Raw genomic sequence first — 22589 nt, forward strand, 5'->3', positions numbered from 1 at the left:
CCCAGAAGTGCTTCCTGGGGGCCTGGACACAGAGGACTTCCCCAAATGTGTGGGTCCTGCAGATAAAATGTGTGGAGATGAGTTTCTTGGCTTTGGCTTCTGGCTTCTTGGCTTGAGGGGCAATTACAAAACAAAAAGTAATAAACACCCAAAAGCCCTCTCTCTGGCGTAGCACTGGCTGTTGAGAACAGTGTCCGATCCCTTCTGTGATGGTCCCCAGTTGGAAGCCAAGTCTCTGGATTTAGTCATTGCTTGGCGCCGTCGGGGCCAAGAGGCTTATGTGTGTTAATTAACACCCCTGGATGGACGTTTGTCCAGGAATCCAACCTAATCTTTGGATGTTATTTCTGATCACAAAGGGAGGCTGTTAGGAAAACTTTCCCTAGACTTGGCAATGGGGCAGAAGGATTACTGTGGTTGGGGAGTGAGAATATCTCTCAAATCAATGACTTTCACAGTTTTTGACCTTGACCCACAGTGAGAAAAGCACTTTACACGTTGACACATACGGGACTGATACCGAAGCTTCGTGAAGCAATGCTTACCTTTCTCCATGCAGTGCACGCTGCTATTGGCTGATTCGTTCTGTTTGATTAGTTAGCAAAACGGCTGTGGCTACACATAACTTTCTTTCACAATTGGGAAAACCGATGTAAGACCACGTAGAAGCTATCAGCACAAAGAGGAAAATGGAAAACAGGGGCAACAGGGTGGGTTGATTACTTTCTGCTCTCAGCTGCTGCGTAAAACCTATTTCCTATTCCTGTAATCTCATCGTCCCCTTTTCTTTGGGTGAGAAGTGTCCTCTCCTGCACAGGGAATTGAGTTATTTCCAGAGCAAAGTGCTCTAAATGCGCTTGAGAATCGATCAGTGACCCTCCAGTCTCAGAGTCTGAAGGCTGGCGTCTGCTGTTGGTCATTCAAAGCCGGAGGATTGGGGGAGCAGGCGCAGGGCAGGCACGGAGAAAGCCAAGGGGCCTAGTATGGAAGACACACGCTTTTCCCAAGAGTGCGCAAATCGGAGAGCAGCTGCTCCGTGAGGGCGTCACAGGGTCACTTTGGTGATGGCAGTGGGGGCCATGTACTGAAGGGATCCCAGCTGGCAGGTGAACTGCCACAGCCTTGGCTCGCATGGGCAACATGTGTCGGACCTCAGGCCTTTATCGTCTTGTCCCTGCTTCTCCCTTCCTGTCCCTTCCTTCGTGCCTCTCCCGGTGTTGCCATCAGAAAAGCAGATACGAAAACCAGGAACTGCAAGGCCTCTGTGCCCCTGATAACGTTGTGATTAATGGACCAGACAGATTTGGGTCACAGGCCAGGCAGTTTGTTAACATCCTAGCGTCGATAATTTGGAAAGATTTTCGGAGCAGCGTGATTTAATATTAAACAGAAGGATTTAACTCATGTTGATTAGTTTTGTACAGATAAGTGAATGAGTCAGGAAATTTAATCTCTGATTTATTGATGTATTTACCCAAAGTGAGTTATAAAATCATTTTTACTCCCATTGAAGGAAGTTTTCCTTTAAGACAAATAAATAAGGGCCCTGGCCAGGTAGCTCAATTGGTTGGAGCGTCATCCTGAGGCACCAAGGTTGTGGGTTTGATCCTTGGTCAGGGCTCACATAAGAAGTGAATACACCAATAAGTGGGACAACAAATCTCTCTCTCTCAAATGAATACATTTTTAAAAAGTGAATAAGGCTTTTTTTGTAACCTACTTTCAGAAAACCCAGATGAAATGATCATAAGTAACAAAACTCCAAAACTACACCATAATTTAAAAAATCTGCCCTGGCCTTTGCTCTGCCTAACTGTGAAAGCATGCCTTTAACTGAGTTCTTCCAGAACCCAAACGCGGTCATTACATGTGTGTCAAGGACTTCTGCACATGCAAGTGACCAATTCTAACCAAACCTCGGCCAAGGAGGAAACGGGACTTGGGTGGAAGGACGCCGGATGATTCACAGGATGGGGGAAGAATGCTAGGGATTTGGGGAACTGAACTTGCAAGCCACCCTTACTGTCGAGGAGGGCAGTCTCTCCCCCTCATTACACAAATGGGCCCATGCACGCACGCACACCCTGGTCCACGCAGCTTCTTCACACCCCACTGCAGAAGGGCTGCTCCCACACCAGCCACTCCAGAGGCACTTCTTCCACCCCAGCCTCCACTCCAGCAGGACAGTCTCAGGGGAGATGTCTGCTGGCCTGGCTGGGACGTTCGACTGAACTAGGAGAAGAGAATCTGTGTCCTTTTAGTTTTGCAGCTTTCCTGCCAGAGCAATGAGTAACACTAAACATGCATCGAGAGCAGGTGCTGGGCCTTATCCACGCCCAGTGCTTCCAGAACCTGGTATGCTGGTATACAGTAGGTGTTCAATACACGTTATCAAACTGTACACTTAGAAATGATTAGAGAGCAGGTTTTGTGTTGTGTATATTTACCACAGTAAAAAAGTAAAATAAATCTATTACCTAATGTTCTGTCCATTTCTCAAAACTAGCGTGTGCGTAGTTTCTGGTGATTTCTAAGACGGGCTCTAGCTCAGACTCAGGTCTGCATGACAGAAAAACAGACGGTTTGAGCAAACTGCCCCCAGCCACCTGTTTCACATCGAAGATCTGAATAAAGGCTTCAAATCACAATTTTATGATATGACTTACCGATACATTGTGGCTGGGTGCAAAGGTCCAACATCAGGACCTGGTATTTGCTTTTTGGTGAGCGTGGGGCGTCAGTCTCTCTATCTGTGCTGTGCAGGCAGTGATAACGGCATACATCTAACTAAGCCCGGGATTTTGTTCGTTTCTGTATCCCCAGTACTTCTGTATCTAGCGCATAGTAGGTGCTCAGCAATGAGAGTATTTGCATTGATCTAGGACTATGACCAACACACACTAGCTCCATGGACAATGTTTGCCTAAAAGAATCAACACATGAGTGAGCTCATGTTACTGAAAGCTCAGGCTGTTCCCCTTCAACTCTGGGGTTGACACAGAGCGAAAGGTCTTGGGGGAGAGCCGCCCTCTTAGGAAGAGCCAGGAAGAGGCCTGATACCTCCTCCGACTTCGTGTGGGCAGAGTGCAGCGGGAGAGGGGCGATGGAGTGTCCCGGGGAGGTGAGCACTGAACTCAGTTCAGAAGGAGTGAGAATTTCTGACGAACTAGGGAAACAGCGCTTACGCACAAGTGAGGTTAACGAGCTGCTTCTTGGAAGAGGCCATTCTCCCACACCAGGCAGAGAGGTGTTTAGCCAACAGAGGAGGAGTGGAATGTTCTTCCACATTGATGGGCCCAGTCCTGGCTGAGGGGCAGTGAGAAATGGACCAGCTGTAACACAGGGGTTAGGGAGGGGAGTTAGACTCCCATTGATGTGAAAACGGCACTGAACCCCGTTAATTTGTGGGGGACCATATGGCTTGGTGCTTGAGCTAAAAAAAAATATTCTTCTTGTTTTATTTGCTAAGGAAACCGAAGGAAAGGCAAGCAGGCCTGGTAGCTGCCTAGTTCCATCTGCTGCCCCAGGTGCCTGGGAGGCCCAGGCGGGGATGACAGAGGCGGCCCCGGCAAGGTTTAAGGAACCGCACCCACAGAGCGCCGGTTATTTTCATGGACAACAGTAAAGATGGCTCTTTTGAGGAACTTCTCTATGAGCTCTGTCAGGCACTTGTTTTGTGGGAGGTTGTTTGAAATTCTCTCTGAAGGAACTGCAGTTATAATCCATGAAGCTGTGCCAATAGACAGAAGAGGAATAATTCGGTATTTAACCATGAACGTGAGGCCAGTTGGAATACTTGTGTAACGGCGCAGGGTGGCTGTGACTGTTCAGAAAGTCCTTAGACATGTCTTCAACTTCTAAGAGGATGCCAAAGAGAAAAAAGCATCTCCAGTGTTCTCCGCAATGTGTCTAGTCCTGTGACCTCTCTCTACATAACACACCCTCAGTTTAGAGCTAGAGCAATATCTTGGGGGCTCTTCTTGGGCAAGGAGTGGACCCAAATGAGCTTTTTGCACTATTGGTCTCAGTCAATTTACTTAAGATTATTTGTAGGATTAAGTTAATACTTTAATAATTATTCCATTTCAGCTTTTAAAAAAAGCTGAGGAATGAGAGCAAAAAGCGGCCCTTTTAGCATTACCTCTGAAATTTATCTCAGGCATTAACGCCATCCACGTCATCGACCACGTCGGAATTCTCCACGCGCCTGCAGGCCAGGCATCTTCTCTGAGACATCCTGCCTGTGACCTCCACGGAACTGGGTCCCTTTCCTTCCCCAGCCCCTTCCTTTTTGCTTTCCCTGTTGTCCCCGAGCCTTCCCCCCTTTACAAGTCTATCACCAGGCACTAATTCTTGTAACTTATGTAAATGCAGTCATGCAACCGTTTGATGTACTCCTTGTGTCTTGGTTCCTTTGCTTTACATAATACTTTCGAGGTTAATCTGTTTCGTGATGTGAAACACTAGTTTATTCCTGTTACCGCTGAGTTGTATTGCAGCACGCACACAGGAAACCCCCCTCATTTAACGTGACCATGAACGTGAACAGCACAGACCACAGGGCATACACGGGACCCTGCGGGTGGGCACTGGGGTGGTCTTCAGTTTGCTGCTGTTGTGAATCAAGCTTCTATGAGCATCACCGAACAAGTCACTTTTCTAAGTTTTTATTTTTATTTATTTTAAAATATATTTTATTGATTATGCTATTACAGTTGTCCTATATTTTTTCTCCCTTTTATCCCCCTCCACTCAATACCACCCCTCCCACCAGCATTCCCCCTATAGTTCATGTCCATGGGTTGTACATACAAGTTCTTTGGCTTCTCTAGTTCCCATTCTTAGTCTCCCCCTGTCTGTTTTGACCTACCATTTATGCTTCTCATTCCCTGTACCTTTTCCCCCATTCTCACCCCTCCCCTCCCTACTGATAACCCTCCATGTGATCTCCATTTCTGCGACTCTGTTCCTGTTCTAGTTGTTTGCTTCGTTTGTTTTTGTTATTTTAGGTTCGGTTGATCGTTTTGAGTTTGTTGTCATTTTACTGTTCATAGTTTTTGATCTTCTTCCTTTTCTTAGATAAGTCCCTTTAACATTTCATATAATAAAGGCTTGGTGATAATGAACTCCTTTAACTTGACCTTATCTGAGAAGCACTTTATGTGCCCTTCCATTCTAAATGAAAGCTTTGCTGGATAGAATAATCTTGGATGTAGGTCCTTGCCTTTCATGACTTGGAATACATCTTTCCAGCCCCTTCTTGCCTGTAAGGTCTCCTTTGAGAAATCAGCTGACAGTCTTATGGGCACTCCTTTGTAGGTACCTGTCTCCTTTTCTTTTGCTGCTTTTAAGATTCTCTCCTTATCTTTAATCTTGGCTAATGTAATCATGATGTGCCTTGGTGTGTGCTTCCTTGCGTCCAACCTCTTAGGAACTCTCTGAGCTTCCTGGACTTCCTGGAAGTCTATTTCCTTTGCCAGATTGGGGAAGTTCTCCTTCATTATGTTTTCAAATAAGCTTTCAATTTCTTGCTCTTCCTCTTCTCCTTCTGGTACCCCTATAATTCAGATGTTGGAACATTTAAAATTGTCTTGAAGGTTCCTAAGCTTCTCCTCATTTTTTTGAATTCTTATTTCTATATTCTGTTCTGGTTGAATGTTTATTTCTTATTTCTGCTCCAAACCGTTGATATGAGTCCTGATTTCCTTCCTTTCACTGTTGGTTCCCTGTACGTTTTCCTTTATTTCGTTTTTCATAACCTTCACTTTTTCCTCTATTTTGTGACCATACTCATCCAATTCTGTGAGCATCTTGATCACCAGTGTTTTGAACTGCACATCTGATAGGTTGGCGATCTCTTCATCACTTAGTTGTATTCTGTAGCTTTGATCTGCTCTTCCATTTGGGCCATATTTTTTTGTCTCAGTAGTAAGGGGCGGAGCCTTAGGTGTTCACCAGGGTGGGGTGACCCACATGGCTGCATTGTGGAGCTGTCTGTGGGGGAGGGTCCGAGAGGGAACAATGCAGCTTGCTCTGCTCTCTGCCCACTTTCAGTCACTTCCCCTGCTACCCACAAGCAAATTGGGCCTTTCTGGTACTTATTCCCGGGTGGGTGGGTTTGTGTATGTCCTAGGACCCTATGGGTCTCTTCAATGAACTCTTGTGAGGCTGGGAGTTTCTCCTGTCACCTCAAGCCCCATAGGTGTTTCCAGACAGGTTTTGAGGCTTTATTTTCCTGCTGGAAGCCTGCGTTGTGCAGTTTGTCTCACTCCCCAGTTGTTCCTCCTGGTTTTATCTGCACCCAAATGTGGGACCACCCACTCTGCCAGCCGCCACCTTGCCCATCCAGTCCCCCAGCCCCACTTTGTCCACCACAGTCCTCCAGCCGCAGCCTTGTCTCAAGTCCTCTCCACCTGGTTGCCCATCCCTCTGCCCCTCCTACCGGTCTGGATGAATGTTTCCTCCTTAACTCCTTGGTTGTCGGACTTCCATACAGTTTGATTTTCTGGCAGTTCTGGTTATTTTTTGTTTTAAAATTTGTTTTGTCCTTCATGTCGTTGTGCAAGGAAGCACAGGTGTATCTACCTACGCCTCCATCTTGGCCAGAAGTTATCAGTTGCTTTTCAGACACATCAAAATTTTGTCATCAGTCTTTCATTGTAGGCATTCTGGTGGGTGTGACTACTCATTGCGGTTTTATTTCCGTCTCCCTGAAAAGGTTGATGTTGACCATTGGTGTCGACGCTCTTGTGAAAAGTCTGCTCAAAGCTTTTGTTCACGGTGGGGTGGGGTGTTTTTCTTTTTTATTATTGACCGTTAGGGTTATCATATTTATTTTGAATAGAATTTTTTTGTCAGATATATTTTTAGTGTTTCCCTTCAGTGGTTTACCTTTTCATATTGTTAACTTTTAAAGAGCAGATTTTAACTTTGATGAAGTCCAGTTTATTATTTTTTATTTTGTGATTTGTGCTTTCTGTGTCCTGAGAAGTATTTTTCCTATCCCATGATCAAAAGGGCACGTTTTGGCCTACAAACTTAATAGTTTCAGCTTTTACAATTGGATCTATGATATGTCTCAATTGAATTTTTACGCAAGGTGTGAGGCTGGGTGTGTTTTTTCCCCATCCACTTTCCAAATGCAGGACCACTTATTGAAAAGGCTCTCCTCTCGCCACATGAGCACTTTGGTGCCTCAGTCAAACATCACTCGGCCATGGTTTAGTTTCGAATTCTCTACTCCTTTCTTTAATCTATTTGTCTGTCCTTATGACGCTGTCTCATTTTGTTCCTCATTATAGTTTTATAGGAAGTCTTTAAATCAGGTAGTGTGAATGCTTCCACTTTATTCTTCCTTTTCAAATTTATGTGAACTGTTCTATGTCCTTTGAGTGATCATATTCATGTTAGAATCAATTGCCAGTTTCTACAAAAAGTTTGTTGAGATATTAAGTGGGGTGGCATTGAATCTATAGATCAGTTTGGGGAGAAGGGACAATATTGAGTCTTCCAATCCATAAAAAAATGGCATCTCTCCCCTTTTATTTGGATCTTAGGGATGTCTTGTAGATGTCACAGTAACAGTCTTGCACATCTTTTGTTACTTTTGTTAAATCATTCTTAGGTATTTTATGGTTTGAGTGGTATTGTATTTAAAATTTATTTTCCAAATGTTTATTGTACCTATATAAAAATACAATTGATTTTTGCATATTGACATATTCTGTTAACTTGCTAAGTTTATTTATTAGTTCTAACAATTTATTTTTAGATCCCTTAGGATTTCTGTATAGATAATTGTGTTTTCTCTAGAGTTATTTGTTTTCCTTTCCAATCAACTTGTCCTTTGTTCTTTGATTTGTCTTACCATTCTGGGTAGGACCCAGAGTAATGTAAATAAAAGTTCCGAGAGTGGTTAAATTTATTCCTAAGTATTGTATTCTTTTTGAACCTGTTATAAATTGAAATTTCAGGGGGAAGAAGTACACAGTAGAGAACTGTGTTTTTCCTTATACCATAGGAAAAAAACAGAAGTTTTCCTTTTATAGTGATTTATTACATTGATTGATTTTCATGTGTTGAACTCTCCTTGCATTCCTGGGATAAATCCTACTCAATTCCGGTATATAATCCTTTTAATGTGCTGCTGAAATTGTTTTGCTAGTATTTTTCAAGGTTTTTGGTATCTATTTAATAAGGGATATTGGTCTGTAGCTTTGTCTGAGAAGGTTTGGTGTTAATTCTTCCTTAAATGTTTGGTATTATTTACCATTAAGTCCACTCACCCTCAATTTTTCTTAGTTGGAAGATTCGTTTAAAAAAAATGTGCTGATTGATTTTTAGAGGGAGACAGAAAGTGAGAAAGAGAAAGAAACATGGATTTGTTGTTCCACTTATTTTTACATTCATTGATTGATTCTTGTACGTGTCCTCACTGGGGACCGAACCTGCAACCTTGACATGTCAGGTGATGCTCTAACCAGGTGAGCCCCTTGGCCAGGGCTGGGAGGTTTTTGATGCTGATTCAATCTCTTGAAGTTTCTTTCACGTTCCAGGATGTGGCTCATATTTATAAACATTTCATGTACAACTTGAAAGTATTGTTCAGGGTAGTGTTGACTTAAACCCTAAATGTCAGTTAGCTCAGTTTGGTTTATAGTATTGTTTAGACAATTTATATACTTACTAATTTTTTGCTATTTCTTCGGTCAGTTATTGAGAGAGGAGTTAAAATCTTCAACCCATTGTCAAGTTGTCTACTTTAAAAAAAAATTCTATGAACTTTTGCTTTATGTATTTTAAAGCTCTGATGTTGTTACATTTAGAATTATATCTTCTCAGTGAATTGGCCCTCTATCATTATGAAATGTCCATCTCTATCTCTGGGAACACTTCCTGTCTTGAAGTCTATTTTGTCATTAATACACCCTTGCCGGATTTTTTAGGTTTACTACATCTCTTTCCATCCTTTTTCTTTCCATTCAGCCGACACTTTACATTTAAAGTGCATTTCTTGACCACGTTGGAACTTACTATTTCAAAATCTAGTTTGATGGTATCGGCCTTTTACGTAGAGCACTTAGCACATTATTATTTACATAATTATGGGTGTATTTGGGTTTATGTTTACCATCTTGTTATGTGATTTCTATTTGTCCTGTCAGATTTTATTTCTTTCTTTATGCATACTTCTCAGTGAGTCAAATATTTCTTATATTTTATTTTTATTATTCTGCTGGCTTTTTAGATGTAACTTTTAATATATTTTATTACATTATTTATCTTTATCATACAGTCTACATAGAATTAATATTGTTAAACCCATTCAACAAAATTTTCATTTTAGATATTTTACTTTTCAGTTCTATAATTTTCATGTTTCTCTTCCATTTTTCTATTTTTCCTCCCCATTTGTTCACTTTTCTAACCCTTTCCTTGCCATCCTTGGACATATTGCTAAAAGCTGTGTTAAAATCCTTCTAGATCTTCTTGGCTTCGGTTTCTGTTTCTTTTGAATGCTCTTTTTAAAATTTAAGGTTTTAATTTTCCTTCTTTTTCAATGTCTAGTGATTTTTTATTATACTCTGGACAATATAAATGATACATGATAGCGAGTCTGGCGTATATTGTATTCCTTTAAAGGGTATGCTATTTTGTTCTGCCAGACAGTTAAATTACCAGAGGACTTTTTTTCACATGCCACCTTGCTTCGCTTTGCCTGGGCGGCTCTTCCTCACCTGGGTCTGAGCTCAGGCAGAAGGCTGGGCGGGCATGGAACTCATCCCCTGTTTTTAAATGCCTTATTGATGGGAAAGTTTGTGTGGGATTGCAGGAAGGATACAAATAGGTAAACGACACGGTGCTTACAATTTAGACAGCAGGAAAATGTGCTGTGAAATTCAGAGTATTTTACTTGACTTCCGAAATTTGGTGGTACTAGCTAATTGGCAAAGAAATACGAGATCCATTTATTCTAGATTTTTCACACTCTGCATTTCAAAACTCTACATCACGGCTGGTAAGAAATTGAGGAGGGCTGGGTGGAGGGGGCAAAGGGAGAAAAATTGGGACAACTGTAATAGCATAATCAATAAAATATAATTAAAAAAAAAGAAAGTGAGGGGGATATCATACACTGAAGTGTCTTTTACACCAAAATGTACCATTACTGCATTTTGGGGCAACACGGTGTTATGTTACTCTTAGGGGCTACCATGCCAGGTTCCTTATCATTTACTTCTTAATGAAGTCTGCCTGAAAGTTCTCTCTTAGGGTCTCAGAAAGAAAATACAACCAGGACGTCTTATGAAAGAGCTTAGCTGCTCTGGCTCAGAAAATTATTTGCTTTTGTCCCCGACTTTTTGATCTGATTCTTAACGCCGGCCTCCATTCTGCCATGTCTGTTTACTGAATCCTTACTCCGCCCCAGATACGTCGCTGGACTCTGAAACTAGAGGGAGAAAAGCCCCGGTCGATGCCTTTGAAATGCCTACAACCTAGACAGTTAAATACATGCAGCATCCTATGGTTGAGGTTTCTGAGAGAGGCCAGATGTGGAGACACATGGAATAGATATTTAAGGGTGGGGAGAGAGAAGAGGTCAGGGAAGGCTTCCTGGAGGCGGTGATGTCTGAGCTGAGTTATGAGGAGGGTGAGGCTGGACAGTTTCGGAGTAGGTAAAGCATGCGAGAGCTGAACCTGTAGACACACAGAAGCCTCGGGGATCTCAGAACTCCAGATAGGGCTCAGTGTGCCTGGGAGTGAGGACTTGAGGCAGAGGCTGGGGGGCAGGTTAGAGAACAGTTAGGCAGGCTTTAATTACCTCACGGCTTTCAAATAATCACTCAGGCAGTTCAAGCAGGGCCTGCCATTCAACTCCTGTGAGCTACTCTCCTGTTTGGAATTTTAAGTGTTTGTCTTACTCCTAAAGCAATACATGTGTATGGTAGGAAATGAAAACCAGAGAGAGAAGCAAAATGAAGACAGTTCTGCCCCCCACAATCCTGTTACAGAACTTTTCCTTAACCAGTTATAAATCCTTCTAGATCACAGGTGGCAAACACAAGGCCCGCGGCTGAATCCGACCCTCCACCTGGTTTTATCCGGCCTGGCACCCTGTTTCTACCCGGCGGCAGTGCCGAGCTCGGCAGTGCCGAGCTCCTTGCCCCTAGTTAAGGAGTAGTTACAGTATACAGTCCTGAAGTTACGTTCGGCCCTTCGAAGGCAACTGCGAGGCTGAGGTGGTCCCCGGTGAAAATGAGCTTGACACCCCTGTTCTAGATTTTTATATACATATTTGTCTTCAGTAATTTATAATTTTCCTTATAGTGCTATTAAAACCAACATATTGCTTTGTAATCTGCTTTTTTGTTCAGCTAGTATTTTAGCAACATGTTTTACATGTTAATAGACATTCTTCTGTGTTATTTGTAACATCCGAACAGGAGTATTGCTTTAGTTATACCACAATGTATGAAAACATCCATAGGATGGTGTAAACGTATTTGAATAGTGGACATTTCAATTGGTTTCAGTATTTTGCTATTATAAATAGTATTTAGATAAACATTCTTGCTCATACCCTAAATTATTTCCCTGAGTCCTTGTCAATAGCTTTATTAAATTTTAATCTTAACAAGATTATAAGATTACCATGCCCAGAATAATTAGAAAGCAATGCAAAACCGTGATAACTTTTCTCTGTTAATCATCCTTCCTTGTTACAATACGGCAAATGGTGACCTTGCTACCCCTTGCCTCATAGCCTTGGTTACGCACACTTCCCGTCTGGAAGAGAAATGAGCTCAGAAGGAGGTGACACAGTTTGGTTCGGTGTGAAAGACACCACTGGGCCTCTGTGTGCTGGGGAGGGAGTGAGGCAGTGCCTTCAGGGCTCAGCTCAGGCTGGGGAGGCAGGTGAGTGGAATAAGAACAGGGGGCCCCCAGAGGCTGGCTGTGTAGCTCAGCGTGGGGAGTTGGGATAGGATTTGGGGTGGGGGACTTCCAGGAGAAGAGGCCCCACCTGGAGTGGCCCCCAGTTTGGGCTGCCGTAGAGAGTAGTCAAATATCAGATCCATTTGGGGGTTTGGAATGGGTGGGGGGGTTAAGCTAAGTGACAGCTAGAAGCTTTCTGTGTCAGTCAGGGCTCCCTAGGGACCTGGGCCGGCAGGATTAATTCGGACAGAGGTGTATTGGCTCACGTGTCCGAGCCCGGCAAGTCTCATGATCTGTAAAGCCAGTGGCGTCATTTCTGTTCCTACCCGCTGGAGGCCTGAGACGAAGGAGCCAGTGACGGAGGGGGCGGCGGGAGAAGTCCAGGTTCAGTCAGCGCGCAGGCCCGTCCTCCCCTCCTTTTGCGTTCTACTCCGGCCTCAATGAGACCGATGCCCACCCTCCTGGGTGCGGGCGACCCCCATGCTTAGTCTACCACCAAAGCTAGTCTCGTCCAGCAGGACCCTCACAGGCAGACCCAGAAATGATGTCGCCTTGGTTTTGTTCCACTCACGCGTGCTCCGCGGAGCAGAGGGTGCTGCGTGGGGACCTGTGTGTGACAGGAGAGCACAGGAGCGGCTGGAGTGGGGGTGCCGGAGGGAGCACACGCAGTACATGGGACGGCAAGGCAGAGCCCAGAGAGAGAGACAGGACCAGGGACGAGTGCCGTTATTCGGGCCTGGGGGTGGCGGGCCTTGGGGTTCCCAGGCCAGGGCCAAATTGGTCCATTCGAACCAAAAGATGGGTTTTGGTAAGCCCCACCAGGGTCTTATCCAAAACACACAGAAGGTGTACAGGCCGTGGGAGGCAGGGCAGACCGAAGATCCCACAGGCTCTTGCTGGGAAAGTCCCATCAGGAGCTCGCGATGGCTGATGACCCCGCAGGCTGCTCCCTAGGGCCCATGCGTGTGTGCGGGGCTGGGGTCAGTGCAGGGTCCCCGCAGGACGCTCGGGTAAACAGAATGGATGTGGAGGCAGCAGAACCATGGAGCAGCTCAGCTGGACTCTCACCCAGTGTCTCACCAGCTGTCTGGGGACCCTCAGCCTGGTCAGCCTGACACACAGAATTAACCGCCCTGCCTTCCGGTTCTGCAGACTTACTCTGCTCTAAATAATGAACGGCTCGCTAGAGCCTTTCACTTGCATCACGCCCTCTAATCCTCACGCTGCCCCTACAGGAGAACAGATGCTATTCCCATGGTACAGAGAACTATCTAAGGCTGGGAAGGGAGAGAGCCCGTGGGGTCCAAACCCGCCACTTCTAGCCCAGACCCCAGGTGGTATCCGACATCCCATCCCAGCTCTGTTCCCTCCTCAGCAGGGGAGTTTCCTTAGCCGCTCTGTCTTCCTTTTCCGTTTGCTCACCCCGTAGGGACACAGGGAATAAACCTTCATGGAGACCCTCCTGTATGCAAGCTTTGTGTTGGGGGTTTTACCCAAAGCCTCTCTTTTCCCCCTCCTGCCGGCAGGTGAGAGACACAGGGAAGTGAGTATTCCCTGCGCAGGTTAGGGAACTTGGTGAAAGGCGCACAGCTGACTGACGGAGCAGGAATTTTATCTGATGTCGAAAACCACGCGTGCATTTCTGCGGGGCCTTGGTCCTTGGTTTCCTTGCCCACCGCCCCCTGAGCCGCGTTGAAGTCCTTGCGGTTAGAAGAGCGAGTGGTCCCGGGCGGCGAACAGTTCCCCCGCCTGGCTCCGACTTCAGCTCCCTGCAGAACGCACCCTGGTCGGATGTCCTTGGGTTGTTCTCACGCCCGCCTGACCCCCGCTCTGCCCACGGCAGCACTTGCTCTGCAGAGGGGAGCCCGTGAGAGGTTAAGGGCCTGACTGCTCGCTAGGCCTCCAAGCGGGCCCCCTTAGTCATGTGCTCGGGTCTGGCGTCCTGAGGGTGAGCACAAACTGGTCCCTTTGTTTACTGTTTCACTGTTCAGTGTCAGGCTGAGGTCTCCTATCAGCTGGAGGAGGAAAGACAGGAGAGGAAGACAGAGAAAGGCAGAGGCATCACCAAGCCAGTGGTTTTTGAAGCACGTGGCCAGATGTCACTATTCTTAGGAACAATGTTTGATTCTGCATTTCCCCCTTGGCATACGGAGAACTGCTTCAGGTCCCCCCAAAAATACCTTCAGTGACATGAAACAGACACTCAGTAAGAAACTACAAATGCAAGTTCAACATGAACTCCCCCATCCCACTGAAACGCTCGGCTGAATTCCTGAGAATAGCGTGAGGCCACTCTTGGACACACGCACAGACATGAATGAACCACGAGAATTGCTTTTAGACAAAAATGAAGAGGCTATTAGGCACACTGTGTGAGAGAGCTTCTCTCCGCCCAGGGTGTGGGACGAAAATTGGCATAACCGTTTTGGAGAGGGTGAGTCAAACAGAGTTCAATGAGTTTTTGAAGATGATGTGTTAGTGGAGTAACAGGCTGCTGATACACAGCAGTCATATTTTTAGCAAAATAGAGTAAACTGAGGAATTGAAAAGTAAAGAGAAACATCATTCAAGTAAGGTGGGAGGAACCCTATTACCCTCCCTTCTCTTTACTGAGAAAAAGGAAACAGGTGGCCACAGGATAGCAGGAGTTGGTGAGGTGTGACGGGAACATAGCCCTGGTTTCACGGGAGCGAAGCCCATCTTGTTGCTGGGAGGGCCCAGGCTGGAGCTGACCGGCTCCGGGCCCCGGGTCCCCTCAAGGCTGTATGTAGGTGGCTTTCTGCTCTTTGCTGCCACCGTGGGCGTGGGGCCCTGCGGAAGGTCAGCACTGTCCCTGAGCTCCAGAGCGTGGGTCAAGTTTACATATTGGAGTCGGTCCTTTCATTTATTCCTCTGATTCCTCTTAGGGAAGAACAAATATGGTGAGAACATGTGTTAGAATTTTATCTCCGAGAGATGACTACAAAATATTAAATTGGCTCCAACAATCTGAACCAACTTGAAAACTCCCAGTCTCTTAGGACAAAAAGAAATATATATAATCCTATTTAGAAATTCCTGGTGCGATCACAGATTTGGGTTTGGTCCTTTTCACGAAGCCTATTAATTAAAAAGTACATAATCCAAAGTCAGTTAAGCAGTACGATATTATCACAGATTCTTATTTCATTAATTTTTCAAAGTATGAATACTAGCTGCACGTTCAACACCCAAAAAATTTTCCACTGGCAGCTGAGGACGGTGGAAATGAGTCCGGGCTGGGTCGCTGTGGGCTGACCGACCTCCGAGATGATTTATCGATGCCGGGCGACATTTCCCTCGCGGGGTTAGTCGTTAGGTTAGAGTTGATGGGAAACAGATACAAATAGGGTTGGGGATTCAAATACAGATTACATTTCTCCTCACAACTGAACATCAATTTACCGTAGGCTTTTTGTTTTGTTTAGGCTCATGCCAAAATCTGGCACCTCTACAACACGTCCTTCCGTCCGACTCAGGGGGGCCAGGTGTCCATCGCCCTAAGTTCCCACTGGATCAGCCCTCGGAGAATGACAGAGCACAGCATCCAAGAATGCCAGAAGTCTCTTGACTTTGTTCTCGGCTGGTTTGCCAAACCCATCTTCGTTGATGGCGACTACCCAGCCAGCATGAAGCATAACCTCTCATCTCTCCTGCCTGCCTTCACTGAGCCTGAGAAAAGGCTCATCAAAGGAACAGCTGACTTTTTTGCTCTTTCCTTTGGACCAACCTTGAGTTTTCAACTCTTGGACCCTCCCATGAAGTTCCGCCAAGTGGAATCTCCCAGCCTGAGGCAGCTGCTGTCCTGGGTCGACCTCGAATACAACCACCCCCAGATATTTATTGTGGAAAACGGCTGGTTCGTCTCAGGGACCACCAAGCAAGATGATGCCAAATATATGTATTACCTCAAAAAGTTTATAATGGAAACTTTAAAAGGTAGGATTGGGATAAAATTCTGATTTCCTGCCCAAATCCACTGGTAAAAGAATCTCCAAGATGATCTGTAATAAACTATGTGAATTTACAGTTTTTGATCATAATGTAGAAATTGATTTTGGCCATAATAGGAATGAATTCATGTCACACCTTTCTCATTTGGGGACTTGAGGAGCTTAAATTAACTTTTTAACTTATTTGGTAAATGAGAAGCTGGATTATAATGTTTGAAATTACTTGACTTTCAGAATGACTAGATTTTTAGATTACATGAAGGATTAAGTAAGTCCCAGGGTATCTAGCTCTCCTTACGTGTTTTTGGGTTCTTACAGTTTGTACCGAATGAGGCACTTTAAAGATTAAAAAAAAAAAGGAATATCACATCTGGAGAAAACAGTCAGCACTTCATGCTTTCAAAGACTTTCTTCATTTATTACGTCAGACACAATGTTGGGTGCTGAGATAGACAGGCCCAAAGGGCAGCCACCGGAAATAAGGGAAACCCAAATAAAAACGTGTTGGAGATCAGTCTATTTGTGAAGAATTTATCTGTAGAGTCGTCCAGGCTGGATGAGAGCTTCTGTAGGCCGTGGGTTTGCCACACAATAAGCACACCGCGGAATTTATCTCCTGTGGTAGGAAAGCCTCCAGCGCTCCCCCACCGTGGGCGAGCGTCCAGCGAAGGGTCACTCGCTCCTGTCCTCTCTTCCCTTTGCAGCCATCAGGCTGGACGGGGTGGCCGTCATCGGGTACACGGCGTGGTCCCTCCTGGACGGCTTCGAGTGGCACCGAGGCTACAGCATCAGGCGTGGGCTCTTCTACGTCGACTTTCTGAGCCAGGACAAGACATTGTTGCCCAAGTCTTCAGCCTTGTTCTACCAACAGCTGATAGAGAAAAATGGCTTCCCTCCTTCACCTGAAAACCAGCCACTAGAAGGGACCTTTCCCTGTGACTTTGCTTGGGGAATTGCTGACAACTACATTCAAGTAAGTCAGCTGACAAAGCAGTCAGCGGTGTCATCATGCCCCCTCGCTAGTAAGCGGAGCTTCCTTCTCAGGGGGCCCCGGCTCCTGTCCCTCCTCCTCGGCCTTACGTGGTTCCTGAGGGGTGGTGTCCTTCCCAACCCTGTTCCTTCTCTCCGAAACCCTTCCTAGCTTCTTCACCTAGCTTCTTCACTTCCCATCAGCCTCCAAAGGGAAACAGAACATATATTAGTGTTTAAGATCTGATAAGATACACTCTTTTTTTAACACAGTAGTTTTCAAAACTTTCAGAGTGGTTGAGTTGTTCCATAAATGAGATGTAACGCGGAGCTCCACATTGTCCGAGGCCTCAGTGGAGCGGCTGAGCCCGAGGCAGGCACGGTGGGCAGAGCCCCCTCCTCCTGAGACGTCACTGAGGGTCCCCAATCTTGCTGAAGGACGCAGAGGAGGAAAACCCTCGCTGGAACTTGTCTGGAGCGCCAGTCACGGGGATGGGGGAGGGGAAGCGCTTCAAACCGTCAGCCAGTATTTACGGAGCACCTTCTCTGTAGTTTGTTCTCAGTGTTATTTTAATTATTTAACTTAAAAAGTTCAAGCTCCAATTTCCTTTAATTTTAAAAGAATTTGTTTTCTAGAGTTTGATCAAACAGTAAGCACTTGCCAGATGCTCAGCATGCGCCCTGCCCTGGCTGGTGGCCGGGGGTGCTCGGTTGAGGGGTGTGCGAGGAGGTGAGCGAGCCTGACCCCTGCCTTGCAAGGAGCCCGGGGAGAAAACGATGGCTGTGCAGATCACACAGTGGACCGAGCGTGTGGAGAGTGGGCAGGGTGGTGGTGCTGCTGCCGAGCAGAGCGTGGAAACAGACCAAGGTCACTATCGGAGCACAAGCAGGCGGATTTGGCATTTTGGGTGCGTCTAGCCAACTCCTTGGTTCTACAGGGGAGGAAAAACAACGTCCCCTCTACCCTTCTGAGTTCTTAGCTGAGAACCCTGTTATAAAAGACAGGTTAACAAGAGAAAAACACACCGAAGTTTATTAACACGTGTACCTCCGATATACACGGGAGATACTCAGAGAGAAACGAGCAACCCCGAGGTGGCTTAGAAGCCAGGCTTAAACGCCGTGTTAAGAGGGAAAGGGGAAGGGGGTAGAGGTCTCCTAAGGGAGAGCAGATGACTTTCAGGAAACATAAACGGGCCCTTGTAAGAACAGGTGGGAACTACGGCAGTTTGGGACCAAGTTCGTCTGGGTGTGGAGTTGACTCCTAGTCTCCTCTTCTGTGACAAGGGCCAGTCTTCCCTGGCTGCTGAAACTCGGGGAGGGGGTGCATCTTCAGGCAGCTAAGGAGAGTGCAGGGAGCCTACCCCCCACCCCGCATCCACTGGGAGTGCCTGCAGCCCAACACGCCAACACGCCAGAGGTGGCCGTTCTGAGTGGCTGTCCTGTAACCCTTCAGCTCAGAAGTGTTTGGAAGAGTGTTTGGATCTGAGGAAAGGCCTTCTAACTGAAACAGGTTGCTTTTTTCTTGTAAATATCAAATTGTCACCTTTTAGTTAAAGGAGAGCATATCAACACCACGCTTCCTCTGTGTTTCGTGGGTCTGTATTACTCTTGTGTCTTTTTCAGACCCCCAGTTAGCTTTAGTGGCGATCTCAGAAGTGAGGCCCTTCCTTGCAGGTGAGTAAGGAGGTCTGAGGCAACCCCCAGTCCTGGCAGCTCTGCCCGCTCAGTGGGGGTTTCCAGCCTCCTCCCCTCCCCTCCCTCAGCCCACTGCAGCCTCCCTATCGGAGCTGCTGTCCTGTGAGCGGGGTACCCAGTGGGGCTCTAGTGCCCCCTTGTCATCGAGGGTGCAGGCTCCTCCCCGATCTCCGATGGAAGCCTGAGCCTGGGCAGTAATCCCCGTTCAGTCCTTTGTGAAGAGCCGTGCCCGCCAGCATGCCTGTGCAGGTGGTGTGAGCTCAGAGATGTTGGACGGAGCCCCTTTTCTCTCTGCTCGGCCCCCACCCAAGGGCAGAAAGGTTTGCCTTGGAGACAGATAGTGAGTGAGAAAGTCTTAAGAATGTATCCTATTTCCTCAAAAGAGAAGAGACACCGTGATCAGATGCAGCGAGTATGGCAGTGAGGCGGGAGGGGGGTGGGCCGAGGACCCCTTTTCCTACCCCTTAGAAGCACTAGTTCTAGAATTTGATCCAATGTCAGGCTGCACCCCCATTTACGTCATCAGCTCGGGGGGCCTGCTCCTCCACCCAGCGGAGCCCCAGGGCTCTCCTGTGCAGAGGCAGCCAAACACAGGGTTAGGCAGGTCTCTCTCCACCTCGCAGCCGACTTGAACTTCTCCGGGAGATCTTTAGTCGGGGAGGGCTGCAACTGTAGCTTTATTTTTTCTGCTTTTCACTGTGAGCTCTGTATTCTTCTGGCAGTGCCCTTCCCAAGCTAGCTTCTTAACTGACAAAGTGCAAACAAGTTTTTTTTTTGTTTTTTTTTTTTGCGGGGGGGCAGTTTCTAGGACTATGGGCGAATGTTTTAATTTACAGGCAACACCTCTATACTTCTAAAATATTACATTAAAGTCCTGAGAAGTGACTTTTAAACCATCAAAATGAACCTTTTCCATCCGGCCTAGCATTTAAAATTCCTCATATTAATGAGGCACGCATTTCACTTGAGAAACTGTAAAAACCACACAAATCACACCCCTCAGACACACAACCTGTGTGACGTCTGACCTCAGGTGTATTCCCACGGACTGCCGCTGTGAGGGACCCATTTGCCAGCTCGCAGTGTTGTCCACAGCTACTAACTCTCATCGTGAACCTGGTACAGAGCCCGCTGCATGCTGGGGCCTGGGCTTCTCTAACACTGGTCATGTGAAGAGCGAGGCTCTTCCATCAGATGCTAAATACACGCTTTTTATCCACTCCTCCTGACTGGTTTGGCTTTATTAGCTCATTTTTCTTTATTAAGAAATATGTCAACTAACTAATGGAGTTTAGATAGAATTTTGCCTTAAGCCTATCATTTCTAAATATCCTGTATTTTTAAGAAATAGATTTCCTCCCCAAAACTTGTACTTTAGTCTCTCCTGTTTGTTTTCAAATGGACTGAATAAAAGCTGGTGTTTTTGGATAATTATGGTAGAAAAGATACGAATTTAGTCAACTTAGAGTTCCGTAAAAATAATCAAAAAACTCCTTCAAGCCGCGGACACTTTTCCCTCAAAAGAGCATGCAAGTCTTTTCTCCTGCAAAGCTGAGGAGGCATGGTTTGCGGGTGCATTGCAGTGGGAAGATGCTTCTGACAGCATCCCTGTAACACTGCCCAGATGCACTCCTGGGCGAGCTGCAAGGGACCCTCCCCCAGAGAAAGCAATCTCCCTCCCACACGCTGTTTTTATTAAGACTTTCCTGGTTGAACACAGCACCAGCTCCTGCAGAGAACCACACAACAGCTCGTTTGCAGCAGGCCCCAGAAAACCGCCAGGAAACCTGTCCTGGGGATTGCAAGCTGGGGTTTGTCTCACCCTGGCTTTTATACAGAGGGTCACGCCAAGTAACCCTCTCTAAGGAGACCCCTTATGGGCAGTGGGCTAGGGTGCACTTTCAGTCTGCATCCCGTTCCTGGTGGGTTTACAATGTGTCCACTTTCTGAGTTTACAATGTGTCCACTTTCCTGAATGCCTAGTTTTATTTTGGAGGCTTCAATGTCAGATGTTGATAATCACAGAAAAGCAATTAGGAAAAAAATTTAGCCTGGGCTGGTGTGACTCAGTGGATTGAGTACCGGCCTGTAAGCCAAAGGGTCTCTGGTTCTATTCCCAGTCAGGGCACATGCCTGGGTTGTGGGCTGGGTCCCCAGTAGGGGGCGTGCAGGAGGCAACCACACATTGATGTTTCCCTCTCTTTCTCCTTCCTTTCCCCTCTCTCTAGAAATAAGTAAATAACACCTTTAAGTTTTTTTTAAAAAGCTATGTTAAAAAATCCCATTATGGGTGGATGACAATTTCATTTCCTATGTCCACATTCTTCATCGCTTCCCACTGTCAGGCTGAATTTCTTCAATTCCGTCATCAGCCGCAAAGCTAATAGAAGGCTGCGTTCTGCTTCTGTAGCGTCTTCTTTTCTGAGAGCAACGCTCGGTGCAGAACGTGATTTTAAGAAGCACAGTTTAATTTCAAATGCCACTTCATGTTCTGACTCTCACTCACACAGGTGTTAACCTTTATCTTTGCCATTAAAAAAAATTTCGAAGTCTCATCTCATCAGTCGCGTCTTGTATCAAAAGAAAACCCTCCGAATCCTCTGCTGCGTAACCCAGACCACAGACGTGTGAGAATCGCAGCCGATGCTTGTCATCTGGCGTGAGGGAAAAGTTCAGGTTTTTAAAGCACTGTTACAGTCGCAAAGAGAGCGAGGGGTAAGCCAAACGTGCGCTAACAAAATGGGCTGTTTTCTTGTTCAGGAGCTTGGTATTAATGAAAAATCATTTCAGTGTGCCGCCAGAAAGGGTCCTGTTTTCGCTCACGCTGCTGGCTAGTTTCGCTGAAAGAATTGCATGGAACTCCCCTTCCCGGCCGGTCCAGGTGAGCCTCATTTACGCTCCTCTGTTCTAGGTCGACACCGCTCTGTCCCAGTTCACCGACCCACACGTCTACCTGTGGGACGTGCACCGCAGCAAGGGGCTCCTGAAGGTGGACGGCCTCGTGGCCAGGAAGAGGCCGCCGTCGTGTGCGGACTTCGCCGCTATCCGCGCCCAGGTGGCCCTCCTGCAGGAAACGCACGTCACCCACTTCCACTTCTCGCTGGACTGGGCCCGGGTCCTGCCGCGGGGCGACCGGTCCCAGGTGAACCTCACGGCCCTGCACTTCTACCGCTGCATGGCCAGCGAGCTCGTGCACGCCAACATCACGCCCTCGGTGGCCCTGTGGCGCCCCGCCAGCCCGCACCAAGGCCTGCCGGAGCCGCTGGCCCGGCAGGGCGCCTGGGAGAACCCCCGCACCGCCCAGGCCTTCGCCGAGTACGCCCGTCTGTGCTTCCAGGAGCTCGGCCCGCACGTCAAGTTCTGGATCACGCTGCTCGAGCCGCACACGCGGAACATGACCTACAGCGCCGGGCACCACCTGCTGAAGGCCCACGCGCTGGCGTGGCGCGCCTACGACGGCCAGTTCAGACGCTCCCAGAACGGGAAAATATCCCTGGCGCTGCAGGCCGACTGGATCGAGCCGGCCTGCCCTTCCTCCCTGAAGGACCAAGAAGGGGCGGAGAGGGTGCTGGAGTTTGACATCGGCTGGCTGGCGGAGCCTGTGTTCGGCTCTGGGGACTACCCGCGGGCCATGCGGGACTGGTTGAACCAGAGGAACAATTTCCTTCTGCCCTACTTCACCGAAGAGGAAAAGAGGCTCATCCGGGGCTCCTTCGACTTTCTGGCGTTAAGCCACTACACCACCATCCTCGTGGACTGGGAGAAAGAAGACCCGAGCAAGTACAACGACTACCTGGAGGTGCAAGAGATGACGGACATCACGTGGCTCAACTCGCCCAGTCAGGTGGCCGTGGTGCCCTGGGGCCTGCGCAAAGTCCTGGGCTGGCTGAAGTCCAAGTACGGGGACCTGCCCACCTACGTCATCGCCAATGGCATCGACGACGACCTGCAAGCAGGCCAGGACAGGCTGAGGGTGTATTACCTGCAGAAGTACGTGAATGAAGCTCTGAAAGGTAA

The 22589-nt window shown here is 47.1% G+C and overlaps 1 protein-coding gene across 1 annotated transcript in view; it reads left to right on the forward strand.

Annotated features, from left to right (window-relative positions):
- The window catches only part of KL (klotho), a 35066-nt gene that overhangs the window by 9662 nt on the left and 2815 nt on the right, over positions 1-22589 (forward strand). The window contains exons 2-4 of the mRNA XM_024570227.4: positions 15381-15891; positions 16610-16878; positions 21484-22585. Coding sequence (XP_024425995.3) covers positions 15381-15891; positions 16610-16878; positions 21484-22585 — 1882 coding nt within the window. The remainder of the gene's footprint in view (positions 1-15380; positions 15892-16609; positions 16879-21483; positions 22586-22589) is intronic.

This window comes from Desmodus rotundus, chromosome 13 (genome assembly GCF_022682495.2).
Source record: "Desmodus rotundus isolate HL8 chromosome 13, HLdesRot8A.1, whole genome shotgun sequence".
NCBI lineage: Eukaryota > Metazoa > Chordata > Mammalia > Chiroptera > Phyllostomidae > Desmodus > Desmodus rotundus.